We start from the raw sequence: 26,287 nt of genomic DNA on the forward strand, positions 1-26,287 counted from the left end.
CGCCTGGTAACTGACAAACTGAAAGCTACATGGCGAAGGACCCTCCACATTCTACGAACAGGTAGGAATCTCACTACAGGCAGTCCCAGAGTTACAAACATCTAACAGACAAATGATTCATAGTTTAGTATGGGGGTGAGACAACAGGAAGGGAGAGGAATCTACCTCTAGAAAGGGAAATTCATTCCTGCAAGAGTTATCATGGGGAAAAGGTGTTTCTACTGAAGCTTGATCCCCAATCCTTGTTTCCACAACAAGCCACTTTTATTTCAAAACCCAATTAGCACAGAGACAGAAAGTAAGAAGTAATCTTCTGAACGGGGGCACAGACAGCAAAACATACACCACAGGGGTCTTAATCTTTTCCTATGTTATCCAAAGCTAAAAATGTTATATATTTATCTGGCTGGAATTATACTTAACTAATGTACCTGTTCCGACACACATACACATTCAGCTTAAGAACAAGCGCACAGAAATTCTCTTTTTCGTAACTTGGGAACTGCCTATATTGCATTTTGGACTTGAATCAATGGGTAATGATTCCTGTTTAAGGGGCTTCATTGGCTGCCGTTCATTTTCCGGTCCCAATTCAAAGCCCTAAATGGTTTGGGACCCGCCAAGCTGCGTGACCGCATCACCGCATTCGATCATCTGGAGAGGCCCTGCTCGTGCTCCCGCCTCCATCGCAAGCGCAATTGGTGGGGACGAGGGACAGCGCCTTCTTGGTGGTGGCCCCTCAACTCTGGAACTGACTCCCCAGGGACATCATACATGTCTCAACGCTGGCAGTCTTTAGGAGGAGCCTGAAAACATGGTTGTTCCAGTGTGCCTTCCCAGAATAAGGAAACTCCCAGCAATATGTCCCTAAACTCACTTTATTAGTGATCTAGGATTGTCTGCACGCTCTATCCCTCTCCAAAATTTCTATCCTGTTCACCTGGTCACACCCAGCATTATTTTTTAAAATTTTAATTTAGTACATTTGGCCCTGCCATAGGTTTTTAAACGTTGTTGTTTATTGCTATTTTCTGTTTATGAGTTTTATTTATTGTTTGTATTACTGTTGCTATTGTTTTTATTGTTGTATTGTGGGCTCAGCCTCATGTAAGCCGCACCGAGTCCCTTGGGGAAATGGTAGCGGGGCACAAATAAAGTTTAATTATATTTTTTATTATAGGAGCATTGGTTGGGAAGGACTGATGTTTCTTCTACATTGCTAGGATGTGGAATGGGGAACTATTCTAAAAAATGACATTTATCTTAGTAATTAGACAACTTACTTTTTGGAGTTGTAGTTCACCTACATCCAGAGAGCACTGTGGACTCAAACAATGATGGATCTGCACCAAACATGGCACGAATCCTCAATATGCCCAAATGTGAACACTGGTGGAGTTTGGGGAAAATAAACCTTGACATTTGAGAGTTGTAGTTGCTGGGATTTATAGTTCACCTTCAATCAAAGAGCATTTTGAACCCCAAACGTCCCACACAGAACCCCCATGACCAATAGAAAATACTTTGGTGATCTCTCTAACACCCCCTCGTGACCTCCCCAGGGGTCCCGACCCCAGGATGAAAAACACTGCCCTAACCTAAAGATAATGAATATGTGAGCCATCCCTACCACAATGGACAGCTCCTTTGTGTGGTTTGATCATGAATGGCCAAAGAATGGTCAAAGAGCATTCTGAACCCTACCAATGATAGAATTGGGCCAGACTTCCCACACAGAACCCCCATGACCAACAGAAAATACTATGTTTTCTGATGGTCTTTGGTGACCCCTCTGACACCCCCTCACCACACACACACCCCCAGGAGTCCCGACTCCCAGGTTGAGAAACACTGCTGTTTTGTTGTTGTTGTTCATTCGTTCAGTCATCTCCAACTCTTCGTGACCTCATGGACCAGCCCACGCCAGAGCTCCCTGTCAGCCATCACCACCCCCAGCTCCTTCAAGGTCAGTCCAGTCACTTCAAAGATGCTATCCATCCATCTTGCCCTTGGTCGGCCCCTCTTCCTTTTGCCTTCCACTTTCCCCAGCATAATTGTCTTCTCTAGGCTTTGCTGTCTCCTCATGATGTGGCCAAAGTACTTCAACTTTGTCTCTAGTATCCTTCCCTCCAATGAGCAGTCGGGCTTTATTTCCTGGAGGATGGACTGGTTGGATCTTCTCGCAGTCCAAGGCACTCTCAGAACTTTCCTCCAACACCACAGCTCAAAAGCATCGATCTTCCTTCGCTCAGCCTTCCCTAAGGTCCAGCTCTCACATCCGTAGGTGACTACAGGGAATACCATAGCTTTGACTAGGCGGATCTTTGTTGCCAGTTTGATGTCTCTACTCTTTACTATTTTATCAAGACTGGACATTGCTCTCCTCCCAAGAAGTAAGCGTCTTCTGATTTCCTGGCTACAGTCTGCATCTGCAGTAATCTTTGCACCTAGAAATACAAAGTCTGTCACGGCCTCCACATTTTCTCCCTCTATTTTCCAGTTGTCAATCATTCTTGTTGCCATAATCTTGGTTTTTTTGATGTTTAGCTGCAACCCGGCTTTTGCGCTTTCTTCTTTCACCTTGATTAGAAGGCTCCTCAGCTCCTCCTCGCTTTCGGCCATCAGAGTGGTGTCATCTGCATATCTGAGGTTGTTAATGTTTCTTCCAGCAATTTTCACCCCAGCTTTGCATTCATCAAGCCCCGCACATCGCATGATGTGTTCTGCATACAAGTTAAAAAGGTTGGGTGAGAGTATGCAGCCTTGCCGTATGCCTTTGACTCATATAATTATTTGAGTATACAGTGACCATATAATACAGTTCAATCAAGGAAGCCATAGTCCAGAATCTGCATGACTTAGAGGTCTCCCATTTATGAGACCACAATATGTCAAAGTTGTCTGGATCGCAGTTAAGAATAAATAAAGTTGCCAATGTGCTTCCAGTTTGAATTCAAGGTGCTTGAAAACAGGGTTGGTAAAAAATAATCATGAAAGATTCAAGAGTGCTCTCCAGTTGTCAGTCCGGCAACCCTATGAACTGCCATGGCATCTTAACATTTCAAAATAGGGAGAAATAATACAGCATATGGGCATCACAATAAAGCATATGGACACAGTAATAAACCATATGGGCTTTGGAGGCTTTACTTCTTTTTAACTCAACTCCTCCTTATAAGAAATGTATATTCTTGTTTTAGAGGGATTGCCTCTTTGCACACACACGCACACACTCTTTGGTGTCAGCTATCAAGGAATACAGAGTTCACTAAGCCTGGCATGGTGCAACTTTATGGCTTTATGATAAGGATTCTTAATCATTTTCTTTACACTTGTCCTGCTCAGAAGTGCTTTGTAATTCTTATCTTGTTTATCCTCCGAATAACCCCCTGAGGTGGTTCAGTGGAAGAGATACAGGGCAGTCAAGGTCACCCGATGAGCTCCCTGGATGAGGAGGGATTTCAGCCAGAGGCAGTTGCAGCCCAGATGGCAGCAACACCCCCCTCTTTCCAGATGATTGAATGTTGTTCTGCTAGAACAGGGGCGCCACTCCTTTTATGACACGGGCTCAGTGCCTTTTCACATCTGCCTAATGTTCAACAGATGCCTGTGGATCAGGGAAGGTTCAACAAGTGCTGCGGAGTCCTCTTCATCAGTCCAGTGGCATCAGTCCATGGGGATGCAAACCTTATCAGGTGACACCATCAGAAGGGCTGACACGAAAATGACAGAAGTTGACCCAGAAATCATTCTGGAGGTAAAACATATTAATCAAATTCACATACATGGGGAGCCAACTATCCCTACAAAGGAGACTTAATTCCTTTATTTATTTACTTAGTTTTTCTCCTGCTTTATCTCTCCATAGGGACTCTGGAGTGCCGAAAGATTCATTTTATATAGGCCCATTATGGGGGAGGGCCACTTCTCAGGCTTCCCATCATTTTAGGCATTTAAGCTGTTTTACTCTAGAGGAGATGCGCTCAGCTGCAAGCAGATGTGCATTTTAAAGAGGCTTCTTACCTGTTTCTCACTCTAGAAGAGGTATTCGGCTGCAGGCAGGCACATGCTTTCTGGGCCTGCATGCCACATCCACTTTCCAAGGCAAGAAGGAGTTCTCTTACTCCAGAGGAGGGGCTTGGCTGCATGCAGGCATGCACGCTTTCTGGACCTGCATGCCATATGCACTTTCCAAGGCAAGGAGGAGCTCTCTTACTCTAGAGGTGCTCAGCTGCAGGCAGGTGCATAAACTTTCTGGGCCTGCATGCCACACACACTTTCCAAAACAAGGAGGCACGGTCTTACTCCAGAGGAGACACTCAGCTGCAGGCAGGTGCATGTGCTTTCTGGGCCTGAATGCTACATGCATTTTCCAAGACAAGGAGACAAGTTTTCTTATCCAGAGGAGGTGCTTGGCTGCAAGCAGGCAGGTGTGCTTTCTGGGCCTGCATGCCACACATAATTTCCAAAAGGAGGAATTCTCTTACTCCAGAGGATGCACTCAGCTGCAGGCAGGCATGCATGCTTTCTGGGTCTGCACACCACATCCACTTTCCAAGGCAAGGAGTTCTGTTACTCTAGAGGAGGTGCTTGGCTACAGGCAGGCAGGTGCGCTTTCTGGACCTGTATGCCACACACACATTCCCTTTCCAAGGCAAGGAAGCAAGTTCTCATTCTTACTCTAGAGGAGGCACTCCCGAAGGTAACAAAAGTAACAAAAGAATGGGTGAAACGATGGAAAATCATTCCACACACAACCTTACTTGTTCCCACCAGATGCACTTGATTTTAGTGTCCTATCAAGCTCATAAAGGGATACTCTCCTTCAAATAACTTGGACCCAAACTGTGTAGGGTTTTATGGGTCAGAAACACCAATTCCTTTCTTGCTTGATCCTTTGTGTGGGGTGAAGTAGGCTGGCAAAATGGTCACCTTATGTCTAGTTCATGAATTAAGAATTATCCCACACATTTTGCAAGTTTTATCCCCCACCCACACATAGGGGAGTAGTTTTCAAAGCCAAAAGGGTTGTTTTGACACCTGTGTTAGACAATCCCACAAGTGTTTCTTTGTTTCCCTGCTACAGGATAACAAATCACAATAAAAGGAAATAATTTGCTGCCCTTTCAGAAAACCCCAAAAGCTCTATCTGAGATGGCTGCCTCACTCTGCTCGACGGAAGGACTCATCCCAAAGACATAGCTGAATAATTTTAATACAAGGCTTCCTAACATGTGGAAATCAGTGCTGTGAAAAGGCCGATGGCCATGTGAAAAGGGGAAAAGAGCTAGCTGTACAAACACACGTCTGCTGTTATGACTTTAGCGGCAGTTTGAGTTCCAAATATCAGCTGCTAAGGAAGCTAGAAGCATGGCCACCTCCTCCTGTTTGGACATCGAACTATTATTGTTCAGTGTACACTAACAGAGATTGATTTAAAAAGAGAACTTGGCTGGGACCACTTAATTTATGTGTGGGAGTTGGTTTCCCAAGCATAGAACCATGGCCTTTTGGGAAAAAAAGTAGCAAGCATAGTACTGATCCACCTCCTGTTTCCTCTTACTTATTAAACAATTGCTGTTGTGCTTTTGGACCTAAGCTGATCCTGTCCAGATAAAGATTGGGTGTATCTCATGTTGCATTCCAACCAAATCAACTATTCACCTTCCCCTTAAATGCTGCTCCATCTCTGGATTGCTGCCCTCCAACACACACAGAAATCATGCATGTTTCAGCAAAAACGCACTCCAGTTTAGAGTCGAAGTATTGAAAGCCAGCATTTTGTAGTGGTTTGAATGTTGAACTATGACTCCAGAGACCATGCTCACCCATGGAAACCCAATGGATGACCTTGGACAAATCATACTCTCTTGGCCATGTTGTTGTTGTTGTTGTTGTTGTTGTTGTTGTTGTTGTTGTTTTACTGACACAAGAACACAGTATGACATAGCAAACAAGATCTATATGCTGGATTTCATATCACCAAATCACAAGTCGAACACTTCTCAAGCGTTTAGGACTGTGTGATATATTTTCGAATGATGCGTGCAGATCCAAGTAAGGTGGCCTTTTGCAGTTGACAGATCGAGATTTTGTCAATGTTTATTGTTTCCAAATGTTGGCTGAGATCTTTTGGCATGGCACTCAGTGTACCGATGACCACTGGGACCACCTGTACTTTGCAGTTCGATTTTGAGGTGCTGATAATGGCTGAGTTTTTCCTGTTGTTTTTCTTCAATGCAACTGTCACCTTGTATGGCGACATCAATAATCCATACTTTTTTTCTTTTCCACAATCATGATGTCTGGTGTATTGTGTTCCAAAAACTTTGTCAGTCTGGATTTGAAAGTCCCACAGTATTTTTGCATGTTCATTTTCTACTACCTTTGCAGGTTTATGATCTCACCAGTTCTTTACTACTGGCAGGTGGTACTTGTGACATAAGTTCCAATGAAATAAGTTCCAAATGCCGGCTGAGATTTTTTTGGCACGGCACCCAGTGTCCCAATTACCACTGGGACCTCCTGTAATGGTTTATGCCTTTGCAGTTCAATTCTAAGGTCTTGATAATAATTATTATTTATTACTATTACTATTATTATTGTTATTATTATTATTATTATTTCTACCCCACTTTTTCTCTCCACAAAGAAGTCACAAAGCAGCTTGCATTAAAAGCATTTCAGTGCAATTTAAAATCCTCAAGTATACAAATATTAAAACAGAATTAAACATCAATAATATTTTAAAAAAATAAGAATTAAAATCTATAAAACCAATTTAAAAAGTATTCAAAATTAATATCCTATGATAGATTTGCTTTAGAGTCACCATAATGTTTTCTTTAGAATTGTGCGTGGAACTATTTCCCTTCCTTTCATCTGTTCTTTTGTTACCTTCAGGAGCAAAAATCAGTTTGACATGAAAGCAAGCAGAAGCTGATCCTGACTCCTCCTCTACTTTTCATGAGCACATGGTGCTCCATGCCTTCTTGCCTTGGAAAGAGTGCATGTGTGGCATGAAGGGCCCAGCACGCATGCCTTCCTGAAGCTAAGCGCCTCCTCTAGAGTAAGAAAGACAGAACTTGCCTCCTTGCTTTGGAAAGACTGTGTGTGAGATGTGCTGGCCCACCTTGTTCACCTGCCTGCAGCCGTGCAACTCTCCTCTAGAGTAGAAACAGGTAAGACACCTTCTTAAAACTTGTGCCTGCCTGCAGCTGAGCGCCTCTCCTCTAGAGTAAAACAGCTTAAATGCCTAAAATGATGGGAAGGGGAGACTGGGAACCCCTCCTCCCCCATAATGGGCCAATAGAAAACAGATATTTTAGCACCCAGACAGAAAACAGATATCTGCCCTCCCAATTTTGGGAGGCTCCCAAAAAATTGGATTGGGACCCCCACCGAAAGTTGGGACACAAAATGGGTCAAGGTTTATCCCGAATGCACAACTTTCATATTCTTATGTTGTAACAGCAGTTCAGGAACAAAATCAGTTCTACCATCATGCAGTTGAGTACAGTTGTGGGCAAATAGATAACCATCCTATTCCTTATCACACTTGGTGATATAAACTGGCATTCCCATTTTTACCCTCCTCAATGGAAATTAATATCATATAGGTGAGCTAATGGGATTTGATGGTTTTGATGCTGTACCGGGACTCTAAGAGAGCAGGGTTTGAATCTTAATAATGCCTTGGAAATTCACCAGGTGACTTTGAAGAAGTCTTTCATCCTCAGGAGACAGTAATAAACCCTGTCCAAACAAATTGTACCCCATGTTAACTTTACTTTAGTGTTGCTGTATGTCATCAACAACTTGTGACAACTAATAATAACAATACCACAGAGGAAAATTGTCTCAATGGTTCAAGCATAGGTACTAGGCTTGTTTGATTTTTAAAAATGGTTCAAAATTCGTTTCGGATGTAGAGGGCACTGGTGGTTCAATTCTAAAGTCAATTCCGATTTTCACAGAAAAAATGTTCAAAACTCGTTGAAACTTCCAAGACTTCTGAATCCTTTCATTAATTGTTTGAAAGTGCTATTTCCTGTTTCATTGGTCTTTACTTTGTAAGTAGTTGTTTTACTCCAGAAGCAGGGAAAAGCGAGCAGAGGAAATTCCTTCCTTTTCTGGTTTAGAACTGGATTCTCTGGCTTGAGCTGAGGCCAGGGACCAGAAGCGGGGGAAAGCAAGTGGAGGAAATTTCTTCCTTCTCTGGTTTAAAACTTGCTTCTCTGGCTTTAAAACTGCTTCCTCTGGCTTGAGCCGAGGCTAGGGACCAGAAGTGGGGAAAAGCTGAATCATTTCTGACTCACTTCATGAGTCATAACAAATATGGCGGAAAAACTTAAAAACTTCGAAATCGCTTCAAAAAGGTGATTTTTCCGACTTTATTCTGAATTACGAAGATTCTGATGGTACCTAACCATGCCTAATAGGTACACATGTGTCTTTGGAAGGAAATTCTACTGAGTTGGAAAAGGCATCTAAAGAAATGGATTGTATTCTTGGAAGACTATATACCAGACATTCTCCAAAGTCCTAGAACTTTTTTTCCCCTTAAGATTTGATCATATTCAGAGTTGACCCATTGACTGTCATGGTTAACTCCAGAACTACCACATGTGGATTCAACTCACTGAAATCTCAGGATTGAGCAAAATTATGGTCTCCCAGATGTTGCAGAACTGCATCCTCCAGGATTCCTGACCATTTGTCATAGTGCTTAAGGCTTTGGTTTAGATGACTGCATGATTGCACTTCTATGCTACATAATGAAGACTATTCCCAGGTACATATACATTGTGGTCTTCTTAATTTATCACCACCACCACCACCCCACCACCCCCCGCCCTTGGGCTGAATTGGGGTGAAGAGGACAGCCCCACAAGGGGTTGCGAGACATCAGTATTTCTTGCTCTACTCTGAAACTAACTGTGCCTTGATCAGCAACTAATTCCCCTTATCTCTACATGAATGAAAGGTCAGCTTCTAAGCTTCTGTTATCAGCTCCTTCCTTCTGTTCCTTGGAGAAAATTCATGATAAAGCAAAACATTTTGTCCTGTTAAGTATTTGCCACCCTTCCCTGATCAAAAGAGCATCTGAACTGAAAGACTGCCCCAAGTAAATTTTGCCTGTTAATGTAACAGACCTATTAATAGGCTTATATATCTTTTCTTGAATGGCTCCTAATATAGACTTGCAGCAGGGTTCCTTCCCCTCCAACTCCATCTGAAGGAAGGCAATTTGGACTCTTTGACCCACATAACACCTCTGACATCATGAATCCTGCTCTTAGCAGCAAAACTTCCACTAGTTAAGATGTGGAAGAATTTGCCCCATTTCTCTACGGACGTTCTGAAAAACACAGATTGCCCTTTCTGTTATTATAATTAACCCAGGGGGTTGTGTTCATGTAATTATGATTTAGTGGCTTCAGGGTGGTCAACCATTTACACTTTCACACTACACTATGATAATGGTAGGTCCCACTTGCAAAATATATTTGAGTATAAGCTGACCTGAATATAAGCCAAGGCACCTAATTTTATCACAAAAAACTGAGAAAACGCACTGACTCGAGTATAAGCCAAGGTTGGGAAATGCAGCAGCTACTGGTAAATTGCAAAATAAAAAATAGATACCAATAAAATTATATTAATTGAGGCATCAGTAGAATCATAGAGTTGGAAGAGACCTCATGGGCCATCCAGTCCAACCCCCTGCCAAGAAGCAGGAATATTGCATTCAAAGCACCCCTGACAGATGGCCATCCAGCCTCTTTTGAAAAGTAGGTTAAATGTTTTTGAATATTTACATAAAACTGTAATTTAAGATAAGACTGTCCAACTCTGATTAAACAATTATTCTCACCTTCTTCAATGCAAATGTTTTTACATATCCTTCCAATAATAATAGAGTAAAATCATAAATAAAGGAGTACCTGAGTAAAATAATAGAGTAAAATAATGGAAATGTAACAATACCAGTAATAAGAGAGTAAGATAATAAATGTAATAATAATAAAGAGATAAAAATTCTAAATATAATAATAACAATAATAAATAGAGAAAAATAATACATGCAATAATAATAAATAGAGAAAAATAATAAATAAACTTGATTTGAGTTTAAGCCGAGGGGGGCTTTTTCAGCCTAAAATATACGGTACCATATCTACTCATGTATAAGTCAACCTCATATATAAGTTGAGGGCAGGATTTGGAGCCCAAAATATGGATTTTGATTATTCCAAGGAGAGGGCCAATGCCATCTCAAGGAGCCAGCAGTCCTGTTGGCAGAAGGAATTAACCCATTGCGCCACCGGGGGCTCCTAAGAATTGGCTGAGAACCAGATTTCTCAAGTGTTGGGGAAACCCTAATGAAGAAACTCCTAGAAGAGCAAAAAGCATAGCAGTTTCAGAGTGAATTTGCTTACACATACACAAAATCACATTTTTTGCACAGAAAATGCATTTTCTGCACTAAAACCCCCCAATTTCTACACAAAACATTCCTGCACAGTATATAGCTCTTTGAGATCTTCATCTTGTTGATGGGAAGCTTCCCACTGGAGTGGAAATCATCTATCAGACAGATGACAAGCTATTTAAGCTGAGCAGACTGAAAGCCAAAACCAAGGATACAACAACATCTGTTATAGAACTCCAATATGCTGATGACAACATCGTCTGTGTGCATTCAGAAGAAGACCTACAAGCCACTTTAAACACCTTCACAGAAGCATACGCGATGCTCGGCCTGTCACTGAACATTGAGAAAGCCAAAGTGCTCTTCCAGCAGTCACCAGCCAATCCCTCTCTAATGCCAGAAATACAGCTTAATGGTGTAACATTAGAAAATGTTGACCATTTCTGCTACCTTGGCAGCCACCTCTCCACAAAAGTCAACATTGACACTGAAATTCAACAGCACCTGAGCTCTGCGAATGCAGCATTTTTCCGAATGAAGCACAGAGTGTTTGATGACTAGGACATCCGCAGGGATACCAAGGTGTTTGTTTATAAAGCTGTTGTCCTCCCAACCCTGCTATATGCCTGCGAGACGTGGACTATCTATAGATGTCACATGCAACTCCTTGAACGATTCCATCAGCATTGTCTCCAAAAAATCCTGCAAATCTCTTGGGAAGACAAGCGGACAAATGTCAGCGTGCTGGAAGAAGCAAAGACCACCAGTATTGAAGCGATGGTCCTCCACCATCAACTCCACTGGACTGGCCACATTGTCCGAATGCCCGACCACGTTTCCGAAAGCAGTTGTTGTACTCCGAACTCAAGAATGGCAAACGGAATGCTGGAGGACAGGAAAAGAGATTTAAAGATGGGCTCAAAGCCAACCTTAAAGACGCTGGCATAGACACCAAGAACTGGGAAGCCCTGGCCCTTGAGCACTCTAGCTGGAGGTCAGCTGTGACCAGCAGTGCTGTAGAATTTGAAGAGGTACGAATGGAAGGCGAAAGAGAGAAACGTGCCAAGAGGAAAGTGCATCAAGCCAACCCTGACTGGGACCGCCTTCCACCTGGAAACCAATGCCCTCACTGCAGGAAAACGTGTGGGTCAAGAATAGGGCTCCAAGGTCACCTACGTACCCACCACCAGTACACTGATCTTGGAAGACAATCCTACTCGGATGATGAGGGATTGCCTAAGTAAGCTCTTTGAGATTTATGTGTGTGTTTAAGGTACATCCATTCTGATTGAAAAGCTCCAAATTTTGTATTTTGTTCTTTCGAATGTTATACCTGGTTAAAATAAACCAACCTAGGGAGCTGGTATAAAACAGTCTCTGACCATATTAGGAGTTGAGACAAAATATTCTTGGATCAATAAAACAAGTATGGAACTATAAAATAAAATAAGACAGAACAAGAACAGGACTTTCTGCTTTAAATCAGTTTGGTTGTGCCTCATGTTAACCTCTTTCTTTTATTGTTGTATTGTGGGCTCGGCCTCATGTAAGCCACACCGAGTCCTTTGGGGAGATGGTAGCGGGGAACAAATAAAGATTATTATTATTATTATTATTATTATTATTATTATTATTCTCCTAGTTATCATGGTGTCAAGGCTTACCCTTTGCTCTGCTTGCTAGAAGCCAGTAGGGCTACATTAACCCCCTCATTTAATATTGATCTAGGAACAGCTGATGAATCTAAACTGAAAACCCATGTTTGTGTCATCCTGTGTTCTCCTCTTTCCCTCTCTTCCAGATGGCTGCACCCACAAATTGTACTCTGTTGATCCAGGAGCACCGGGAGCGACTTCTGCGCTGGACTGAACCCAACCCAGCTCCTTTGCTCCGTCGGCTCCGAGACTGTGAGCTCCTCACCCAGCCAGAGTATTTCGCCTTGCTGGAGACATACCCCAAGTCCAACCAAGTCATTGCACTGCTGGAGAGGGTCAGCAGGAAGCCTGAGGAGAGCCAGAAATTCCTGGAGGAGCTGAAGGAACTCAGTGAGGCCTATTGTACTGAGCTGCAAGACTGGCTGCAAACTTATTATCCTGTGGATCAAAACAGAGAAACCTCTCCAGTCCAGTCAGGTACTCCTTTATTCAAAATGTTTGGGACCAGAGGGGTTTTTTAATTATTATTAATGACACCTCCCCTCCAAATTTAGGAATTCCTATATTTGTATATGCACAGTGAGTGAGGGATGGGGGAAAGGGCGCTAGATGCACATCCAGTGACCAGTTAGTTCCCCCCCCCCCCTCTGGTCATCCTAAACCCATTCTGAAAAAAGAGAACTTACTCTACTTACTCAAGTCCTGTTTACAAAATAGACATTCCATACGTTTGGCCTGCTATCAGCTCACTTTCTGCATTCTTGACAAAATATTTAGGAAGAGAAGGAAAAATATTCTTCTTGCATCATAAGTCCTCTCATTTTCTCTCCTCAAAACTCTTTAGACTCAGCAGGTAAAAGGCAGAAGTGGGTGGTTAGTAGCAAAAAGATTCCGTTTTGGAGTATTTTGGATTTTTTGATTACAGAGACTTAGCCGTTCCCACAGTGATTCACAGCTAGCCTCTAAATCAGATGTGGAAATTGTGTAGTTGATGGCCACACAAAGCATTTTCTGGGACCTGTTCAGTCCTTAAGAACCCCTCTTGAGTCCTCCCCAAGACTCTTAGCATTTCAAAAATATTTTTCGGCCAAAAAAGAATCTCAATTCCTTTTTTCGTGGAATCCTGTGAAACAACAATACCTCACAATGAAAGAGCAACAAGGCTCTTTTTCCTCTTTTCCTTCCCCCTTCCTTTAGAAAAGAAGATGAAACAAGATAAGTAAAACTTAATATGTTACCAACACCAAGAAGTAGATGGAAGTCAATGCACATATAAATAGTTGTTGTTGTTGTTATAGTGATTTTTTAAAATATATATATATATATATACTTTTTCTGTATTTGTCTCACTTTTTATTCTGTTTATGATTTTTTTGAATTTTTCTTTATATTCTATATATGTTTAAAATTGAATAAATATGATTTTGGAAAAACAAAAAGGAATGAGAACCTCATCACACTGAGGCCAAGAAGTGCCTTCTCCCTGCTTCACTGCGCTGTTGATACGCTGAAGGCATAGAGTCCCCTGGAGCTCATCATATGATGCAAGGCTACTTCTGTTGGGGCTCCATGGGACTCCGTGTTGGCAGTGTGCTGGTGGCGCACAAAAATAGAGCCCAAGAAAGCCGGAGGAGGCAAAGAAGTGGGGGAGAGCAGGGGAATGTTATCGGAGAAAGTTATCACATTCTCCAATGACCACCGATGGGTAGGGAACACAGCGTGATACTACCCCATGATTTCCCCTACAGCCCCCCCCCTTTTCCCTCAGTAATGCAAGGGCCATCTGATGAAGTCCAGACTCAACCTCATTTTTGGTCATTTAAAATTGTGGGTGTGACATGAAGATCTCCAGACACGACCAAATTGGAAACATATTCTGTGGGTGAGAAGTGGGAGATATTCTAGTGGGGACATCAAATGTCACCTCTTGTATTGCTTCTAAATCAATACTTGGTTTTGATTCCAGATCCTCCTCATAAACCTATCAGATTTTTCTCAAAATTATGGAAGACAAGGAAGACATACAAGGTTCAGAACACACCTGCAGGCAAGTCATTCTGCCATGTGGCACTATGGGACAGTAATGACAACATCTTCAGATATTGTTGGTAGTCAACTCCCAGTGTTCCCCGCCAGTGAATATGCTAGAAGGAGCTGCTGGGACTTTGATAATATTTCGAGGGCTGCAAGATATTCATTCTGCTGTTATTCATGAGAAAATTCGTGAGAAACTTCCCTTTTATCTCAGTAACTTTTAATGGGGGGACAGGAGTCCTATTTGGAAGCAATGCTCGAATTCCTCCTCCCCTTCATAGTTAGGGCCCTTATTGCTTACTTGAATGATCAACGTTTCACAGTTGAATACTGGGACATGTGTAGACAAGCAATAAAAGAGTGGGGTCAAGATGGCAAAAGTTGTTAATGAGGATAAACACATACACAAGCTCAGAAAAACTGCGGCAGTTTACATTTGCCTAAGTATGCTGGGAAGGACAACACTTCAGCTCATCTTCTCACTCTTGTGAGTTAATGCAGTACAAACAGCTTCTGTACATTGAATCCAAATTGTGGTAATTGGATTAAGACAGCATTTCTCAACCTAGGGGTTGCGAGAGGGTGTCATAGGAGTTATGTGTGCCAAGTTTGGTTCAATTCCAATGAAATTCTGAATGCTCATTGATTGTAGGTTAACGATAAATCCCAGCAACTACATCTCCTAAATGACAAGATCAATTCCGCCCCAACCCCACTAGTATTCAAATTTGAGCATATTGGGTACTTGTGCCAAATTTGGTCCAGTGAATGAAAATATCAGATATTTACATTATGATTCATAACAGTAGCAAAATTACAGTTATGAAGTAGCAACCAGAATAATTTTACGGTTGGAGGTCACCACAACATGAAGAACTGTATAAAGGGGTCACGGCATTAGGAAGGTTGAATACCACTGGATTAAGAGGACAAAGAGGGAAAGTGAGAGGAGGAGAAAGAAACATGCTTTCAAAAGCCGATAAAAAAGTGGGAAAGGAATAATGGAATTGTCCCTGCCAAATTTGGATGGTCAAAGGATATGCTATTTTGATCTGTCAATATGAATAAGAACTAACCACATTGTGGCGTGTGGTGGGAAGCAGTGTTTTGCTTAAACTTCTCTGTGGCTTTGAAATATATGTTCCACCTGCAATGTTTCCTTCCCTGTCTCAGCAGATAAGGAGCAGAGCAAAGACTTGCCTTTCCGAAGAGGTTTGAGTGTACAACTTAAAGGTAACGTTTACTGTATGACCCCTTTATTACTGGATATGCTGCCCACGGTTTCACTAAGCCAAGTTTCAAAAATATCCCCTACCCTTGAGATTGTCCTCCAATATGATTCTAAGATATGTTTCTAGCTCAAGTATAGTTTGAGCAAGTCACACCCCCTCATCTTTAAAGTAAGTCAGTGGTAAACTCTCTCTACAAAACATCTTGCCAAGAAAATCCTATGATATGTTTGCTTTAGTATTGACTTAGGTTGCAAACAGCTTAAAAACACACAACAGCAAAAAGTCTCATTGTTCTCTGAAATGGCTCCAACAGATGTTTTCCAAGTGAGAGTTTTGGTCAGAATTATCCCAGCGATTTAAAAAGGTACCTTTGGGGACTATAATTCCCAGAATCTCTCAGGCCATGCTGGAGAAGGGGTTCTGCAATTTGAATTCCAAAAAATGCACTGTGCATTGTAGTTGGAGGATTCTGGGAGTTGTCTTTCAAAATGTATCTTTTGAAGCTCTGAATGATCCTCTGGAAATAATCTTTGGGGTCTGTTCTAATCCTTTCTCTTTCCTATACCAATTCCCCCCCTGTTTAGCTGCCCTGCAGAACCACCGTCGCTCACTACTGACCCGTACAGAGAAGCTTTGCACCAATGTGGATGACACTGAATCCTGTGGACACATTGAGATTCGCTACACTGACCTCTTGCTGTCTGATAGCCCTCGTTCTGGCTCTGCCAGTCATGACTACTTGCATCTGGCCTCTCGCCGAGCACGCCTCTACTCCCTCCATGCCCCCCGCCGTTTGGGCCTATCCCAACTTGTCTCCCCACTCCCTGGTGAGACTTCCCCACCTCTCCGTGTGATGCTGAGTGGGGCTGCTGGCATTGGTAAGAGTGTAGCAGCCCAGAAGATCCTCCATGACTGGGCCCTGGGGGTATCCTTCCGAGATTTCCTTTGCGTGCTGGACTTTTCCTTCCGAGAACTCAGTCTCATTACGACACCCAAGAGTCTTGAAGAGCTGATCCGCAAGAAACATGTCCATCTGAGTGAAGTTCTCCCTGATCTACTGGCTCGATCTGGGAAGATCTTGGTGATCTTAGATGGTCTTGATGAGTTCAGGCCTTCATTGGACACCCAGAATCCGTGCCACCAATCTGACCAGCCTGCTGACATTAAGGATTTGGTCCATGGGCTCCTCTATGGGAAATTACTTCCCGAGTCGACCATTGTGGTCACATCTAGACCTTCTGCTAGCCTTCCAGAAGATCTCTTTGATCGTCATATTGTCATCCTTGGCTTCCAGGAAGAACATGTCCAGGAATACTTCTTCCGCTTCTTCCGGGATCACAAGCGTGCCACAGCTGTGCTCAGCTACATTTCTCTCCATGATGGCTTAGCCAGCCTCTGCTTCATTCCCCTCTATTGCTTTATTCTCTGCACAGCTCTGGGGGAGTTCTTCCCCTGTGTGGGAGCCATAGAAGCCTCTCCACCCAGCACCATCACTGATGTCTACCGTCAGTATCTGTGTACCATCCTTCGCTTGCGCAAGCATCCTTCAGGAAGACCAAATTGTACTCTGGGAGGGGTGAAAGATCTATTACTGAAGCTTGGCAAGTTAGCCTATGCTGCTACATTGAGAAAACGGACAGTATTCTACACCGATGAGTTGCAGGCTTTTGGGTTTGATCTGGAGAGCCTGCCTGGTAGCTTCTTGAACCGGATCTTCTTCAAGGAGAATGATCAGGTCTATGGCTTCTTTCACTTGACCATACAAGAGTTCTTAGCTGCATTGTATTCTGTGGTAACTTTAGACCCCAGTGCTGAGGAGTTAACATCTTGTCTGGATCTCTGGTGGGATGGCAGTGCTCTGGAAAATGGTGAAACAGAGAAACATCTGTCTTCACCAAATGGATTATCAGAGGGACTTCTCAGCTACACCAGGGAGTTCCTGAGTGGACCCCAACAGTGGGACAACTTGCAAATGTTCTCCAGGTTCTTCATGGGACTCTTGACCTCCAGGATGGAGGGCAAGCTGGATGGGTTGACTGAACGCCTGACAGGTGATCCTCTAATGCCTTTGGCCGACTGGTTAGGAAGCAAGGTTCAATATGAATCTGACCGGAAGCTGCTTTCCTTGCTACATTGCCTGGCAGAGCTGCGGCAGGATGGAGTGACCCGGAGAGCAGCTTCCAAGTTGGATGAAGTGGATCTGTTCAAGGTAACCTTGAACCCGGTGGACTGTGCAGCTTTGGCCTATGTTCTTGGCTGCTCAGAGGTGAAGGTGCTCCGGAATCTCAACTTAAGCTACAGCAACATGGGTATCAGGGGTCTGAGGCGACTGCAAGGACATCTCCATCGATGTGAAACTCTGCAGTGAGTAGTAATTTTGCCCAAGCTTGCTTTATAAACATGCAAAACCTTTAGTGACTTCAACTGATAACATTTATCATTGAAAATTCTGGCAATTGGCCTTTGGTAAAAATGAATATTTGTTAGATCCCTAGCTCTATCTTGTCAACAGAATTAAAATATGCAGGGTGTTCTGTATAAGAAACAAGGAGCACTAAGCTAAGAACTTAGGGCATGAGAAGGTACAAACTATGAAGCCATTTCATCTATACTATGTATTTAAACTAGTGTCTGCCTCTTCCCACTCCTCAGATGGTTTCACACATGGCTTCTTTTGTCCTTAGGTGATTTCAGGGATTCAACCTGAGCCTTCTTCCCACAGAAAGGCAGGGTCATTAGACTTAGTAAGACAGTCATACTGCGGCACTTTTGATGCTGGACTTAGCGCGAACATCTGATCGGCATAGCCCGCTGTGGCCCAGAACTCCTGAGCTCACGCCATAAGTCCAACGTCTTCAAAGTTATGAGACTGCCCGGAAGCTTCAAATGATCCAATGGATGGTAGCCAGATTGCTAACAGGAGCGGTGCTCAGCAAGCATACAACTCCTCTACTGCGCCAGCTCCACTGGCTGCCAGTTTGCTACCAAGCACAATTCAAAGTGCTGGCTTTAGCCTATAAAAGCCCTAAAAGGTTCTGACCCAACTTATCTGTCCGAACACATCTCCCCTTATGAACCATCTAGGACCTTAAGGTCGTCTGGGAAGGCTCTGCTCTCGTTACCGCCTTCGTCACTAGTACGTTTGGTGGGGATGAGAGACAGAGCCTTATCGGTGGTGGTCCCTTGGCTATGGAAAACCCTACCTAGGGATATCAGATCGGCCCCTTCCCTTTTAACATTTCGGAAAAAAGTCAAGAAGTGGCTTTTTGAGCAAGTGTTTGCAAATGCAGAGTAACTGACATAGGAAAATGGAACGACTAGACGATGGGACCAGACAATGTTTTTAACAAGGAGACACTAATTATTTATGTTTTATTGATTTTGTTATGGTTTTTATTATATGTTAATGTTTTCAATTGTATTTATGGTATTGTGGGCATTGAATTTTGCCCTGTAAACCGCCTTGAGTTGCTTGCGGGCTGAGAAAGGCAGTATACAAATACAGTAAATAAATAAATAAACTTACTTTGCTGTCTTCAGATTCTCTCCTAAAATCATTTCTTCTTTCTTTCTTTCTTTCTTTCTTTTTTTCTTTCTTTCTTTTTGATGGTGGGGAGAGTCAACTGCCACTTCAATGGGAGAAAGAACTGTTTTGGTCTTTGTTTAGCAAAACATTTTGAAAGGCCAATGCTAGTGGAAAGTGCATGCTCTTCCTATGTGGAGCCACTGGGAGGGAGTCTAACTTCTGTCAGTGTGACCCTACAATGTCCATGTCCTCCTTTGATAAGATTGGGAAGGTCAGATATCTATGTTTGCATTCTGAATTAGTCTCTTTGTTTCCAGAATACGCTATAATTCCCTGGACCAGGAGGCAGCGGCAATAGAAGCTGCAATACTGAGGTCCCCAGAGTGTCGAGTAAAACGGCTACTGTGAGTGACTTCTCTCTCTTCTCCCCCAAACTTCTGTTTTGATTTGTATACCCCACTTTGATGCCCTAGATGTTTCGAACACCAGCTCCCAAAATTCCAGATTTGGTTGGATTTCCTGGGAGTTGAAAATCCAAAACATCTGGATAACAAAATTCAAGTATGTTGCTCCAGAATGTTGATGTCAAAAGGTTTGCCACTAACTGCTGCATCCTTTCCCAGCTTATATAAAGTCTGTATAAATATATTTCCCTGGCATTGTGATCCTCATAGGTCACATAAAATGATGTGGTGGGCCAGGTTTGGCCCACAGGCCATGCATTTTATGCGTGTGCTTTAGGGGATTTCAAGAAACTTACAAACAGTAAAATACAGTGAAACATAAACTCCAACCCATTAAAAACCTTATCTGCCAGAGCATGCTAAAAAACAAATGCTTCAATAAAGAAAATGTATTGTTGAAGGCTTTCACAGCTGGAATCACTGGGTTGTTTGTGTTTTCTGGGCTGTATGGACATGTTCCAGAAGCATTCTCTCCTGATGTTTCACCTGCATCTATGGCAGGCATCACAACCTCTGAGGATACCTGCCATAGATATAGGCCAAACATCAGGAGAGAATGCTTCTGGAACATGACCATACAGCCCAGAAAACACTCAACAACCCAATAAAGAAAATGATATTAACTTGCCGACAGAAAGACAGCAGTTGGATCTCCTTGGGGAGGGAGTTCCATAACTTGGGAGCAGCCAACAAGAAGGCTTTCTCTTAGAAACTGTGATATGTGGCCCCTCTGTTAAGCTTTGTGCTCTTTCTCTCTCATGCACACATCCTAATAGGTTTTGTGGGAACTGCCTGGGCTCAGAGGGAGTGAGAAGCTTATGGGATGCTCTCCAGCATAACACTACCCTTGAAGAGCTCTACCTGGATATCACAGGCATCACGGACAGTGGCTTGGATAATATCCTGGATTCGCTGATGGGCAACAATACTCTCCGCCTTCTGACGTGAGTTCCCTCAGTTGATGTTTCAGTGAAATAATGATACAAAAACTTGGCAAAGTAACCTGAAGGTGAGCAGGACAGAGTTGTTTCAGAGAGAAGTCAAGAACCAGAAGGCCAAATTTCACAACGACCAAAACCAACATGCAACTCAGTACAGAACTTGGTGAAATCTGGTGATAGAACAGTTGGACCTCCACATTTTGCAGATTTGACTGGTCATAGATTTGATTAATTTACTCTCTCTGTGAATCTCTAATACCCCCAGTGCAAATCCAGGCTCAACTTCTAGACCTAGAGATTCCCAAAGATGTGTTTTCTTGGATTATTATTATTATTATTATTATTATTATTATTATTATTATTATGTTTATTTATACCCCACTTTTATCTCCAACAAGGGCCCCTGTGGTGGCGCAGTGGGCTAAACTTGCTGACCGAAAGGTTGCCAGTTCAAATCCGGGGAGTGGGGTGAGCTCCCACTGCTAACCCCAGCTTCCGCCAATCTAGCAGTTCGAAAACATGCAAATGAGAGATCAATAGGTACCACTTCTGTGGGAAGGTAACAGTGCCTCAAGGCAGTCATGCTAGCCACATGACCTTGGAGGTGTCTACAGACAATGCCGGCTCTTCTGCTTAGAAATGGAGATGAGTACCAACCCTGACCGATAGAGAACCAAGGGCAACCTTATCACAGGGTTTTCTTGGCAAGATTGGTTCAGAACAAGTTGACCTTTGTTGTCTTCTGAGACTGAGAGTGTACGACTGGTCAATGAGTTTCATGGTCAAGCAAGGATTTGGGTCATAGTCCAACACTCAAAAAAGTATGCCTCATTGACTCTCATAGATGTGTGCATATCGCATTTCCCCTGTGTGGTCTTGATGCATATCTCAATTGTTTTGCCAGGATTGTGGGGAACCGGCTGAGCAAAGCTGGGAGGAAAGTGCTCTCGGAGCTGAGTGGTAGAAAACCAGAGCTGAAGATCATAAGCAGTTTCCTCTCAGACATGGGGCTGTTGCAGGCATATTTGGACTGGGTAGAAGAAATCAAAGCCGACGGGGAACAGATGGAGTCTGTCAAGAACGCAGATGCCCTGCGTTCAGTCCTGGAGGTTTTGGTGGAGACGGATGACCCGGGAGCAAGTGAGGAAGCCCGGGGGAAAGCCGAGCACCTGAAGGAAGAGATCTCTGTTCTCCTTCGGAGGGAGGAGAACACAACAGAAAATGGGGTGGCATCATAAATCAATTTGTTCAATCCGATGTATGAACTCCTGGGAAACCAAAAGGGTACCCACTATAGTTGGATCTACACTGCCAAATAATGCAGCTTGAACTGCATTATATGGTTAATGTCGACCCATATAGTGCAGTTTGAAATGCATTGAACTGCATTATATGGGTCTACACCAATCATATAATGCAGTTCAACATGCATTATTTGGCCATATAGATCCAGCCTTAGTGAAGGCTTGTCTTATCACTAGCTGCCCCCAGCTATTCCATTATCTTGGAGGACAGAACTGCAAGGAAGGATTTTAGCTGTGCAGAATTGTAGCACTGGATATATGGCATACACATACATTGTTTGGCAGGGACAGTTCAAGTTTTCAACTTTGTCACCCCACTTTTTTGGATGCTTACAAAATATTCTAGGTTTTTTCTTTCCGCCTTTGTCTTTGAGTTACTAGTTGCTGCATTCTGACTTCAAAGGTCAAAAGTTGTTAGCATTCAATTAACAGCGGAGGAGAAAGAAAAGATGGGGGATCTTGCCTTTCCCAGTAGGCTCGAGCAAAAGCAAGCTACTGCTGCCTTTCTTGGTTTGTGTATTCTTCCTTTTTAAGGGTTTTTGTCATGTTGACTGCAATCTGCAAGGGCGGCTAAAGCAATAGGCAAGATATGCATTTGCGTGTAGCGCTAAACCCCAATGGGTGCTCTTGAGGCGCTCCTGCACACACACAAGGCAGGTGAGAGAGAGAGGCAGGACCCTTGTGGGTCCCTTGCTGCCGCAGCCTATGCCTTTCCTCCTGTGACAAGGAGGATGAAGCAGGGTTGGCTGGGGAGGCAGTGGCGGCGGCTAAGCAATAGCCTCCCCGAGGAAAGAAGCCTCTCCCCTAGTGCCCACCCCTCCAAACCCAGCTCAAGGCAGATGGTCAAGGCGCGCAAGTCCAGACGCACGCTGTGGCTCTGCACCTTGGGATTGGTCGGAGGGAAGACAAAGTTGGCTGGAGGGAAGGTTCATGTGTTTCTATGAAAGTGTCTGAAAGAGAGGGAGAGGGGAGAATAAAGAGAGGGCGACAAAGGAAAAGGTAAAAGAGAAAGAGAGGAAGAAAAAGGAAGGAAGGAAGGAGAGAGAGAGAGAGAGAGAGAAAAGGAAGGAGAGGAAGGGAGGGAGGGAGAAGGTAACCAACATGACCAAGAAGTCTTGTTCTACTTTAGGGAGGGAAAGGCGAGTAAGGAAAGACCTGAAGGCAGAACTCTGAGGGAATGCCTGTGTGTATTTGTGTGTGTGTGTGTGGGGGGGGGGGGGGGGGTCAACCCCTGAAGATGCCTGCCATAGATGTGGGCAAAATGTCAGGAGAGAATGCTTCTGAAACATGGCCATACGGCCCGGAATACTCACAGCAACCCACTTTCACTGTTATTTTGACCTTCCCTAAAGGAAGGAAAGGTGAACAAGGAGAGACCTGAAGGCAACGCTCTGTAGAAATGTGTATGTGTGTGGGAGAGAACGATTAAGAGAGAAGGAAGGGTGAAGAGAGAATGAAAGAGAGAGAAAAAGAAGCTAACCAATGTGACCAAGGAACAACCCCATTGTTTAGCTCAGGGGGCTAAACAATGGGGGGTTTTTTGGTGGAGGGGGGGTGCCAAAAAACTCTTTGCTTACACTTGAAAATTACCTAGGGCATATGACATTGTTTGGCTCATATGTCAAGCTTTTTATCAGTGACATATTGGAGGATATAGTATAAGCCACCAATACAACCTGTGTGATGTTAATTAGGCATGTGCATTTGTATTGGAAAGCCTCTGAGGATGCCTGCCTGAGTTGCAGGTGAGAATGCTTCTGGAACATGGCCTTAAAGCCCGAAAAACTTACAGCAACCCAATACCCATTAGGTTTGTTGGAATAGAGGGGTCATGAGTAAAGAAAGAGTCCTAGCCATCAGAACCAATTATGAAAGATGATGGAAGCTGCAGTCCAAAGTCATCTAAAGGCCTATGAAGTTCTCCACTTCTGAGTGGGAAGAGGGACCACACACAATGACTTTCCTGCATCCAGGCCAGCAAGGATAATGGGAATTAAATGAGATTAAAGAAATATGTTATTTGGCGTGTGTATGTTTTACTTCTCTTAATCTTTCCTATGGATTGTTAAGGACATATTGTGGGGATTGAATTACTATACAGAAACAGCCCTGGCTAAATCTGTTATCTTTGGCTGAAATGAACATTATAGAGGAGTAAATCACGTATCTTGACTTTTTAAAAAAAAGGGGGGGGGGAAATAATCCTTAAAGCAGCTGCTGTAGCCTCTGATTATAGTCACAAAGGGGCCTGGGAGAAAAATACATGCAGCCTTATTGATTTACCTGCAGAGGCATTCTTGTTCTTGTCTGTAAGGTCCTCAGAAAGGAAAATGCAAAACTTAAAATGAAATAAACCTTTTAAAAAATTAAAAATGCACCTTCCTGAACTAGGTTTGAGATGCTTAACTACTGGGAAGTCCTAAATAGCCCAAATGTAATTGGTTGGCACCTGAGAACTATATATCTATATATAGTGTATTTGAACTATATTTCCATATTTAGCTGGGTACTATTGGTTTTACAGTCATGGAGCTGCTTTGAGTCTCTTTTAACAGAGGAAAATTAGGCCCCATCTACACTGCTGTACAATCCAGTTTATCTGCTTTGAACTGGATTATATGGCATTGTAGTCTCAAATAATCCACGTTGAAGACGATAATATGGATTCAGAAACTAGATTAAATGGCAGTGTAGTTCTAGCCTTGGATACAAATAAATGTAAATATTGTAGTAGATTCTCAGTTAATGGGAACTCAGGTTAGTTGCCCCCCAAAATCACACACACACACACACATAATAAAAGTGAAAATATATATGTTTAGCAAAGTTTATTGATTAGTCCACTGATCATATCAACATTAAAGACAAAAACAAAAAAGGTACACAAATAGACACTAATCACTATCCTAAGACTCCTGTAATAGTGAACTAACAGACATTAAAACTTGATTAATAATAATAATAATAATAATAATAATAATCCACCTTGAAGCCGATAATATGGATTCGGAAACTGGATTAAATAGCAGTGTAGCTCCAGCCTTGCATACAAATAAATATAAACATTGTAGTAGACACTCAGTTAATGGGAACTCAGGTTAGTTGCCCCCCAAAATCAAAGAAATATATATATACATATAATAAAAGTGAAAATATGTATGTTTAGTAAAGTTTATTGATTAGTCCACTGATCATATCAACTTTAAAGACAAAAATGAAAAAGTACACAAATAGACACTAATCACTATCCTAAGACTCCTGTAGTAGTGAACTAATAATAATAATAATAATAATAATAATAATAATAATAATACTTTATTTATACCCCACCACCATCTCCCCAAGGGGACTCGGGGCGGCTTACATGAGGCCAAGCCCAACAGTACAGCAAATATACAACATAAAATACAAACAGTAAAATATAATGAAAATAAAAATAAATACAAAAACAATATAAATGTAAATAAAATATAAACAATATATAAATTAAGTTAAAATGTAATTTAAAATATCATCATTAAACTGCCAAGAAAATATGTATGTGGCTAGAGTGTCCACTTACATAGACAAGCCCCACTGCTCAGGAGACACCAATGGCCCTCCCTCCAATGTCACTGCAAGTTATAGTGAGCACCATGAATATGTACAAGAGCCCTGCCAATGTCCTCCACAAATACAATACTGCCCACCACCCAAGTGAAGGCTTCCATACAGGGTCAATTTCATCTTAGATTTTATGTCCTTCCTCCACCACAGGCATCCCAGTGTTTCTGACTCTCTCCACTGGTATTGAATTTGCATGACCCTGCCCACTGCCTCTCCCTTAACCCTTTCCTATTATTTTCTATGGTGCACAGCAAGCAGAGGAATTGATCAGCAACTGAACATTCTAGAGAGGTTGGAGGAGAATTCACCATGATTTATAGGAATTATAGGTACCGGGATGTATAGTTCACCTGCAATCTAAAAGCACTCTGAACTCCACCAACGATGGGCCTTGAACTAACTTGGCACACAGAACCCCCGTGAACAACGAAAAATACCAGAGGTCTTTCGAAGGATTTATAGGAGTTGTAATTCACCTACATCCAGCGTGCATTATGAATCCAAACAATGATGGATCTGGATCAAACTTGGCATGCATACCCAATATGCCCAAATATGAATACTGGTGGGTTTTGAGGGGAATTGGCCTGGACATTTTGGAGTTGTAGGTACTGGGATTTATAGTTCACCTGCAATCAATGAGCACTCTGAACTCCGCCAAAGATAGAATTGCACCAAACTTGGCACACAGAGCCCCCAACATGAGAAACTTTAAGCACTGATGGAATTTCAGGGGGTTAACCTGGCATGAGGTGAGTTGTAGTTCACCCACAACCTTATGCAAAAAAATGACTTTTTCAAATAACCCGGGTAATGCTGGGTACCCAAACTAGTATATAATACAGTAAAACTGTGCCACATTAAGTTTGCCTTTAATAGTCTTAATTTGCTTTTGATTATTGTATTTCAGTATTAATATCAAATCAATACGGTTTATAGCATGGGAAAATAATAATAATAATAATAATAATAATAATAATATAGCATGGGTATAGTAGTAGTCAGGCCCATTGTTCATTGATCTCCATGGATCCCAGTTAACTGAGAGTATATTGTAATATTAATATGATGATGATAATAATAATAATAA

General features: G+C 42.6%; 1 protein-coding gene across 1 annotated transcript; it reads left to right on the forward strand.

Annotated features, from left to right (window-relative positions):
- LOC132780255 (NLR family CARD domain-containing protein 3-like) lies at positions 1-23,615 on the forward strand. Its single transcript, XM_060783863.2, has 9 exons — positions 1-61; positions 6,904-7,181; positions 12,237-12,567; positions 14,057-14,137; positions 15,301-15,357; positions 15,941-17,720; positions 19,200-19,286; positions 20,123-20,290; positions 21,192-23,615. Exons 3-9 carry the CDS (start codon positions 12,237-12,239, stop codon positions 21,523-21,525), a joined length of 2,838 nt encoding a protein of 945 aa, XP_060639846.2. The 5' UTR covers positions 1-61; positions 6,904-7,181; the 3' UTR covers positions 21,526-23,615.
- The last annotated feature ends 2,672 nt before the right edge of the window (positions 23,616-26,287 follow it).

The sequence above is a fragment of the Anolis sagrei genome, chromosome X, assembly GCF_037176765.1.
Source record: "Anolis sagrei isolate rAnoSag1 chromosome X, rAnoSag1.mat, whole genome shotgun sequence".
Classification (NCBI taxonomy): Eukaryota; Metazoa; Chordata; class Lepidosauria; order Squamata; family Dactyloidae; genus Anolis; species Anolis sagrei.